Raw genomic sequence first — 9,731 nt, 5'->3', positions numbered from 1 at the left:
TGGATGGGGAGACACAGACATAGATGGGTGGACAGATAGATCCCGCGTCCCTGTCTCATTTTTTTATCTTTTAAAAAATCTTTTTATCCCGATGTGAGGGCCCTACCCCAGTTGAACCCTGATCGCCTCCCGGAGTCCCAGCCTCCACCTACACACCATCGCCTCCCAGAGTCCCAGCCTCCACCCACACACCATCGCCTCCGACAGTCCCAGCCTCCACCCACCATCGCACTTGGGTTAAGGCTTCCGTACTTGCATTTTGGGGGTGCAAACTTTCAATCATAGCAACTAGCATAGCAGACTCCTACCTTGTATAACCCAGCTTCAACAATTTTATTTATCCCACCTTTTTTTTAGCCTATTTTAAAATAAGTCCTAGATATCATGTCACTCATAAATATTTTAAGGTGCATGGTGACAGATAAGGATACCTTAAAAAAACAAGCTATGTGCCATTAATCACATTAACAATATTTCTTAATATCTAAATCCAGTCCATATATGATTTTCTCAGATTGTCTTAAAAGTCTCTCTTTACAAAAGTTTGAATCAGAATCAAAATGAGGTTTGTGGGTTGCATCTGATTGATATGTTTAAGTCTCTTTTAGTATTATCAGTTCCCCCTTTTAAGAAAAATTGAGAAAATGGAATTATTTGTCCACAGAACGTCCCATATTCTGGGTTGAGCAGGGAGCATCCTTATGGTGTCAACGTGTTCATCTCCCCACATTTTCTATAATTAGTGGTGAGATCCGGAAGCTTGACTAGATTCAGATTCTCCCCTCTCTCTCCCAGAATACTTAATGGTGGCATGGTATATGTCCTTTTACACACATCAGTCACATGGGTGGGCAGCACTGTCTGGTCGTCCAATTTTTTATGTTGAAATTCATCAGTCCTGTTGCTGTGAGGTCGATTCATCCATTAGAAAAGTTCTGTTGGTCTTTCAAGTAGCATTTTTTAAATTAATTTTTTTCCAATTACAGTTGACGTTTAACATTACATTAGTTTCAGGTGTACAGCATAGTGGTTAGATATTTATATAACTTACAGAGTGATCCACCAATAAGTCTAAAGTACCCACCTGACACCATATATAGTTATTACAATATTATCGACTATGTTTTCTATGCTGTTACTTTATATCCCGGTAACTATTTTGTAACTGCCAATTTGTAATTCTTAATCCCTTCACCTTTTTCACCCAGCTGCCAACCCCCTCCCATCTAGCAGCTATCAGTTTTTTATCTTTATGTGTCTGTTTCTGTTTCGTTTGTTTATTTTGATTTTTAGATTCCACAAATACGTGAAATCATATGGCATTTGTCTTTAACTTATTTCACTAGCATAATACCCTCTAGGTTCAACCATGTTGGAAATTGGGGTGGCTCCTATGGAAAACAGTGAGGAGATTCTTCAAAAAATAAAAATAAAAATAGAACTAGCTGTGGCCCAGCAATTCTACTTTTGGGTATGTATCTGAAGAAATTTAAAACACTAATTCAAAAAGATATATGCATCCCTGTGTTCACTGCAGCATTTACGATAGCCAGTATATGGAAGCAACCTAGGTGTCCATCAACAGACGATTGGGTAAAGAAGATGTGGTTACATGTACATAATGGAATATGACTTGATCTTTAAGGTACTGTTTTTAACATTCATCAGTGATCATTGCTTAGGTCTGTTATTTCCTTAGTCATTGAAAAATTGATGATTCTTTCATTGAGGATAGGGAGACTTTTTATTTTGAACAATTTTGGACTTAAAGAAAACTCACCGGAACAATAGCAAAATCTCCCACATAACTTTCACCCAGGCCCTCCAGTCGCTAACATTCGGCCGCATCTGCTTGCTTTTTCTTGATGACTACACGCTCAATAATGATGCTTGGTAACTTTCTCTGTGAACCATTTGAGAGTAAGCCGCAAACACCTATCCCGAAATATTTCAGAGTGTATTCCTTGACACAAGGATATTTTTTACATGGCCACAGTACAGCTCATAGGAAATAAGTGATACGATACTGTCACTTGTTGTATGTAGTTGTCAAGTCTCTTAGTCTTCTGACCTGTGTTTGTTTTTTATATCTCGACATTTTTAAGGGCGCAGGACAGTTACTTTGTAGAGTGCCTGTGATTTGCCTGGTGGTTTTCTCACGCTTTGGCTGAGGTCACGCGGTTGGGCAGGAATACTACAGAGGAGACGTGTCCTTGGTGCGTCACAGGCGCACACGGCGGTTTGAACCATGACTGGCAATGCTAACTGCAGTCAGATTTCTGCACTGTAGTGATTCTTCTCTTTGTGGGAGATAACCTTGAGACTATGTAAATATCCAGTTCCTCGTCAAACTTCCAGCCACTGGTTCTAGCAGCCATTGTGATTCTTAAACAATTACTAAGATGCTGGCCAAGCATTCCTTTTACGTTTATTAGTTAGCATTCGACTCTTAAGGAAGAGCTTTCCATACCACACGCACGTGAACACACTGTATAGATTATAATCTGATGCTATTTTTCGCTCACAAATCGTCCATTTGGAGTCTCTCCAAGTTGACTTCTGTGTCCTTTTGCATGTCCCCATCATGCTTTGAGCGCTTCCTAACTTTGGCATCAGCTATTCTAGGCTCATCATCGACTCTTCCTTTCCCATTTCTCTAAGGAGCAGTGGCTCCTTTTAGTGGGGACCACTAAATGGCATTATCCAGAAACCAAAATCTGGGCACCGGTCGTGCTTACTGCCACTGGGGCGTCAGTTTACGTGTATGCGTGTCCAGATACACGCACACATCTGTTATCTACGTGTCATGACTGTTCATCTCAACACGCCATGAGTTCTTACTGATATCTTCAGTTCCAGTACAGTCCCACGGGGCCCATTCTAATCTTCCTCCTTTCCGTATTTTGTAATTCCACTCTTTAATAATGAGAAACTGACCCCTCTTATCCTCAGTATTATTTCCTTATTCGCTCAATCCTAGAATACACCAAAGTAGTTTCATAATTGCTAACCCATACTACTGTGCAAAAACAATCTTTCTAACTAGAGCTCAGTATTTCTTTAAAGATTCACCGCCAACATTACAAAAATACCTATGTACAAGATGAGGCATGCACTAATCTTTGTAATTTACTTTTCGTCTAGTCTGACAGTGCACTGCCATTTTTCCTATAGTGCAGTTTTATTAATTATTTGAAATACAATTCACTGTCTTGAAATGCCTTAATAATTTTATCCTGAGTTTGTCTTTTACAAGCGAGGCCTGGTGGAGTGATGGAACATGCGTCAGGGCCACGGCGCCTTGGCTGACACGTGGTTCTGCCCTCCCAGAGTAGGTTCTCAGCTGCCCACTCCCGCCCATTTTCCCTTTCATCCACCGAGATGGATTCAGACCAAAATTCCATCTATCACTTGCCTTCTGTAAGCTCTCCCTTTGCTTAATGCAGTGGCATTTGGGAGTGTCCAGAGAGGAGTGTCAGTACAGCACCAGTGCCCAGTGGTCCCTGAAGATACGTGTATCTCTCTTCCCTGGGGCACAGCTACTATGGCCTACAGCTGCTGGCAGCTTTGGGAAGATTGGCCGTTTATTTTTGCAGCCGTCTCGTAGAGTCCTTTCTCACCCATACATTGCCTCCCTTTCTATCAAGAGATTCTAGGTCTGGGAAACAGGTGGGAGGTTGGATGCTCTGTCGCAGTTAAGGGCAGATTTCTGCTCACCTGTTCATCTTTGTGTAGCTGCCCATCTATTTTATTTCTAAGGGTCAAACATTTTTGTGGTCACTTTGTCTTTGCCATCTATTGCAGTGTTTGCATCCACCTTATTCCCATTGAAACCAGTCATCCCATCGTCATCAACCTAAGGCTGCAGGGAACACACAGCACATATCTTTTCAGACATGCAAGCCTTCTTACCAGTCCTGTCTCAGCGCCTCAGTGAAGGGAATACACGTTGGGACTTCCTGAGGATGCGGGAGGGGTGGTGAATGTGTGTCACCTACGACAAATCCACTTCAGCAAATCCTTCCCTCTTGTCTTTGGCTTCCCATCTCTTCATCACGTCAGGCTTCTCAATGTCACTGACTGTAGGACACAATTGAGTCTAGATTTTAATCAGCCAACCTAGTTGTTAGAGCTGCTTCTCTAGACGTTTGAGCTAAACAATGAGTTGAGAATCTCCACTAAACAGACCCTGGTCAATTCGGTTGACCTGATGCAATGTCACTCACATCCTGTTCATTTATTCTGACACCTCAGAATTCATTCCCACACATGTTCTCTAGATTTCTATTAGTATCAATTAGCAAAGTCTTACTTAATGCTTAGTTACTAATTTATTGCTAGCATAATTAACAGTTGTTTTAGTGTGTACTTATTCCCTCCTGGGCCAGACTTTGTACCTGTTCTCCTTGCGTCTAGTTAAGGATATGGAGGCGATGAGAAGTTGTCGGGGCGGGTCTTGTGAACAGGCATCCTCTTGCAGGGGTAATTAACAGATGAGGTTATTATGCAGACAGGAAAAGGCTGTTGTCTTCAGATGGGAGAAGAACCCACTGCTTCAGCAAGAGAGGCCTGGGGATTTGTGAGTGGAAGATGCTCCGATTTGTTTGCATCTACCCAAATATCCTCATTACAAATCTCGAGGTCTCACTCCTTCCCAGTCAGTGCCATAAATACCACCTAAGAGAGTTGGCATGGCTACGAACTCAGTTTAAGATTGGGATTCTGCAGCACATGCAAATTGGGGGCTTGATTTTATGCCCCGTATCTATCAGCGATAAGAGAATTTTTTAAAAGACTTCCGGTAGAAATACTGGAGTTCCCTGATCTTAGAATTTAAAGCCTGAATATTGTCCCTTTCTGTGAACACCAAATGCAGTTTTAATAAGTAACCAGTTCACTTCACTGTCCTTTTGATCATCATCACTTCTATAAACCTGAAGGGCAGCATCTCGTTGGTCCTGTAAGCCTTGTCTTCAGTAGGCACTTAGGCTAACCTCAGGTCTTAACCACGGCGTGCCATGATAACCGGGTCTCGTTGTGCACTGGCAATGAGGTCTTCCCTGCATGCAACAACAAGGTAGCAAACCAAGCTCAGAAACTTATCTTTGAGGGTCTGTTTCCCGGGACCATTCCAGGTGCCAAGCTCCGGATTCGTTAGGGTCTGACTAGGAAAGAGAGTTCGTTCTAGGTATTTCAAGCATAAGAGATTTGATACAGGAATTTTTTGGTCAGGATGTCTGTCTGAAAAAGTGAAGGAGGAAAGGGTGGAAATTTCCTTACAAATCGGTAACTACGGCTCAGAAATTGACAGCAGCCTGGGCTGCAGGAACAGAGCGATCACTCCACGGCCAGAGCATTGCCCGCTGAGGCTGCTGGGGTTGGGGTTCAGCTGCCCGATGAGAATCCAGGAGCCCGACTTTCCAGCCTTCTGTGTCTGTCCTTGCAGCCACCGCCACCAGACCCTTTGCCATAGATTAGTCATTGTAGCCGGTGCTGCTGCTGCTGTTAGAGGTGCTGTCAGAAATCTGAAGCAGAGACAAGTCCCTTTTTTCCCTACCCCCACCTCCCACCTCCCAGCGGTGCCTCCCATTGGCAGGTGCTAATAGGAAGTCAGCTGGCCAGGAAGTCTCAGGAGTGTGATGTGGGGGTCTGACTACACTGCGTTGCTACTTTTCATTGCAGGGCGCGGAAAGATGAGGACAGGAGGCTGAGCAGTCAAGCATCACAAACGAGTGAACACTGAGAAGATGCTCACGGTTAAATCTATCCCAGAAATCCCAGCTTCCTGAATCCAAGTATTAAAGTTCCTTCTGGTGCTGGGCATGGTGCTAGGTTCTGGAAATGCGCTGGTGAACAAAACACAGTCCCTGCTGTCCTGGGGCTCACAGAGAGGGGACAGACAGACAGACAGACGCACTGAACACTTCATCTAAAGGCACCATTACACATGTCTGGCAAAGGGATTTTTATCTGGGACACACACACACACAACCCCCCCCCAATCCCAAAAATAAATTTTAAAAGATCACCCTAATGTATAGGCAAAAAGAATTGACAGACCCTTTGCAAAAGAGCATATTCCTGTGGTGCTCAAGTTTATTAGTCATGGAAACACAACCACAGTGAGACACCACTGCATACCTATCGGACAACTAGAAATTAAAAACAGGCAATGCCAGCCAGGGGTTGGCGAGGATCTGGAGCGACAGCTGATGAGAGTATAAATCTGAACCCTTTGGAAAACTGCTCGGCTGACGGAGCCTAAACACACTTTCTGCCCTATGACCTAGCAATTCGATCTCGAGACATAACCCAGAGAATTAGTGTATGTGTCCAGCAAAACAAAGACACGTACCAGAATATTCATAGCTGTATTTGTAAAAATCCAGACATGGAAATAACCTAAATGAACATCGATAAGTAAATGGGCCAAATAGAAGAATGGGTAAGTTGCAGCATATTCGGACAATTGAATACTATTCAGCAATAGGAACAAATGAGCTACTGCTACACACAGCAACGGTTGAATTTCACAGAATGTTGAACCACACAAGCCAGACACAAGAGTTCATATTACATGGTTCTGTTTATTTGAAGATCAGGTGTAGACAAACTAATCTATGGCGATAGAAGATAGAATTGCACTTTGGGGGGACCGATGGGAGGGGCAGGAGGGAGCCTGCTGGTGCGTTGGAAATGTTCTCTCGATTTGGATGTTTACACAGGTATATACCTGTACAAAAGTCTATCATGCTGTAAACATAAGATTTGTGCACTTCACAGTATATTAGTCCTCAAAAAAAAGAAAAAATGAGCGTTTCATAGAAACATAAATGCCAAGAAATTAAAACTGGTGTGGATGAGGTGTGTGGGGCTGACTGATGCGTGCTGAGGCCTTCATGCGTGCTGAGGACGCAGCCACTGGATGAGTGGAGGGGTTGCTTTCTGGGAGGGGACAGCAAGCACAAAGGCCTTGAGGCAGGACCAAGTTCGATCAGGGTGGGGAGGGTGAACAGGGCCACGCAAAGCCCTTAGGATGTTTAAGACCAGTGGGAAACTACAAGGTGTGAAGTAGTGGGGTGTCTGCAGTTAGACCTGGGGAGTAAGATAAAAAGGGACTTTGATGACTTAATTGTGTGACTTCTCCCTGCTTTAGGATATCTGCGGGGTGGGGGCTGGAGAGGCAGGGGGGTCGAGGTCGATTTTGGACGTGTTAAGTCGGTGATGCTCGTTAAGTCGGTGATGCTCGTCAGACACCCAGGCAGCTGTCCTCGAGGCCGTGGTGGTGGGGCTGAAGGTCTGAGCCAGACCGAGGCTGGAGACAGCAGGTCATGAGCATATAGTTGGCATTTCAAGTCTCAGGCACTTGGCAGAACAGAGAGCAAGAAGAAGGGATGCATGGCATTTAATGACATGGGCTTTTCTAGAAAGAGACTAGAGCTGACGGAGGGCTTAGACTGAAACTGCTTTCAAGTGCGTGTGGTTTAACGAGCTCTGTGGAGAGCCCACGCCCGGCCAGGCATCTAGAGCCCGAAAGTGAGCAGAGCCCGTCCACTCAGCGCACTGCCCGGGCCCGAGCCTCCGAGCCTGGGCCCGGGCTCTGACGTGCAGGTCCCGGCCCCTCCGGCTGCTGAGACAGAGTGCCAGGAGCATCTGCAGTTTCCAGGTCCCTGGGTGAACGTTTTACACGTGGAGGTTTGAGAATCTCTCACTTCCAGTGGCCCAGGAGAGTGTGTGTGTGTGTGTGTGTGTGTGTGAGAGAGAGAGAGAGAGAGAGAGAGAGAGAGAGAGAGAGAGAGAGAGAGAAAGGGAATCATTTCCTCTTTCCCCCTCTGAGGGTGGGGCTGCTCCAGAATTCAGGAAAGCAGTCTGTTCTGTAAGCTCTGCTGTGTGTGTGTGCGTGCGTGTGTGTGTGTGTGTGTGTGTGTGTGTGTGTTGGCATGCTTGGGGGGCGGGCACGGTGTCCCAGGAGGACAGAGTTTGCATTGATGAAAACCCTTCCCAGCCCTTTGATACCTCTTTCCCGCCGCCCTCAAGTTACCCGGCTCAGTCCTCAGTGCATCCTGCTCGCCGGCCGTGCTCACTTGGGCCAGGATGGCATTCGGTCTGGCCCTGCGCATGGCGCTGCTGCTCCTCTCTGGGGTCCTGGCCCCCGCGGTGCTCACAGGTAAGGGTGCTCCCTTGGCTCTGCTACCACCATCCTCCTAGGACCAAGAAGCGCCTTGGGCCAGATTCTCCAGTGCCCATGGGGCGGAAGCCCTTCACGGGAGATGGGGCGGCCATTGCGGTGATTCTGCGGGGGACTCCCATGAGGCAGAGGGCAGCCATGGGGATGATGGCCTCTCAAGTAGGAGGGTGACTTGGGGAGCAGGGCCAGGGATGTTAGCTGCCTGGAGGGCATGGCGATTACTCCAGTACCCTAAAATCTGAAGGCTTGCAGATCTGGGGGTCAGGAGGGCCTACCAGGCCCAGGGCAAGCGGCTGAGGGGCCGAGGCTTCAGGCCCCCGGACGGAAGGCCACAGAGCCCTGCCGTTTACTTTTCAAGCCCTGCCAGCCCTTCCCTGCTGGTCTGCTGAACAGTCTTCCAGCTGCTATTCCATTTAGGAAAAATCCCAGAGGGAAGACAGGGCCCGGGGCTCCTCGGCGATATCATAGGGATATGGGACTCAGGCTCCGCACGGCGGCCACAATGGCTGGGTTTGGGATCCAGCGAGAAGGAGAGTTCCAACGGGCTTGGGGCTCCAGGCTCCCAGCACCTCCACCCCTGTCCTGGGCATGGCTGCGGGGTCCCCGAGCTGGGAAGGACTGGCCCAGGCTGGCTTTGAAGCCTGAGAGAGAAAAGGCATAGAGAGGTCCCAGTGATCTTTCTCCTGGGAGAAAGCCATCTGTATCGGCCATGAGGTGGCCATAGGAGGGTGTTTCGGGGTCCCTATGGGGTCCTGGAACTGAAGGCCATCCCTGCAGCTTGGACTTTGGGGATGCATCTGTGGGTCTCCGGGCAGGGGCGTCAACTGACTGGCAAGTGTGTGAGCGTGACCCTGGGGTGTGGGGCCTGGGAGCCCCACACTCAGGCTCACACACCAGGAAGCAATGGTGATGGCGAGGAGCCTGTGGACCTCCCCTGAGACGCCCTAGGAAGAAGCTGGCGGCCTGGCTTTGCTTCTGGCTCTGTCCCCTCCCGGCTGTTTCTTAGCCCCCTCTGTGCCCCACCTCATCGGTACAACGGTGACAACCATGGTGCCTCTGCCTCCCTCGCAGGGGACTGCAGACCTACCAAGTTCAGACATATGAGACTTCAGGACGGGACAGCCACCTGGGAGTGCTCAGTCGGTGAGTGCAAACGTCCGGGGCTCTTCCGCTGGGTGCAGGGTGGTCTCAGGCAGAACCACCTTCTCACACAGACCGGGAAAGCCCTAGTCCCCTCTGGGAGGCAGAGGTGGTGTCCCAGGACCTGAACAAGTGAGCTAAAGTAGGGTGGCCTCTTCCATGACCTGGATCTTGAGCTGTGGTCTTTGCAGCCCCCACACCGCACTCCCCGCCAGTGAAAGGCGTCTGCCTGGGGGTCGAAGTGTAGATGAAGGCGCTGGGCCTCGCCTGCTGGGGCCTGGGGCTGCCCGGCAAGCATCCATCCAGTTCCCTGCTCCCCGAGCAACTGGCTCCCTTGGCCCAGGCCGCAGCCAGACGTGCTGGTCCAGATTGTGCGTCCACAGCCTGGGTGGGTGGGCTTCGT

At 48.1% G+C, this 9,731-nt stretch overlaps 1 protein-coding gene across 1 annotated transcript in view; it reads left to right on the top strand.

Moving 5' to 3' along the window:
- Positions 1–8,094: 8,094 nt before the first annotated feature.
- SNORC (secondary ossification center associated regulator of chondrocyte maturation) overlaps positions 8,095–9,731 on the top strand; it is a gene marked incomplete at its 3' end in the record, with an annotated part of 5,725 nt that continues 4,088 nt past the window's right edge. Inside the window, exon 1 of the mRNA XM_015585372.1 lies at positions 8,095–8,167. Coding sequence (XP_015440858.1) covers positions 8,095–8,167 — 73 coding nt within the window. The remainder of the gene's footprint in view (positions 8,168–9,731) is intronic.

This window comes from Pteropus alecto, unplaced genomic scaffold (assembly GCF_000325575.1).
Source record: "Pteropus alecto unplaced genomic scaffold, ASM32557v1 scaffold110, whole genome shotgun sequence".
Taxonomy (NCBI): domain Eukaryota; kingdom Metazoa; phylum Chordata; class Mammalia; order Chiroptera; family Pteropodidae; genus Pteropus; species Pteropus alecto.
This window is presented reverse-complemented; position numbering and strand designations above follow the sequence as displayed.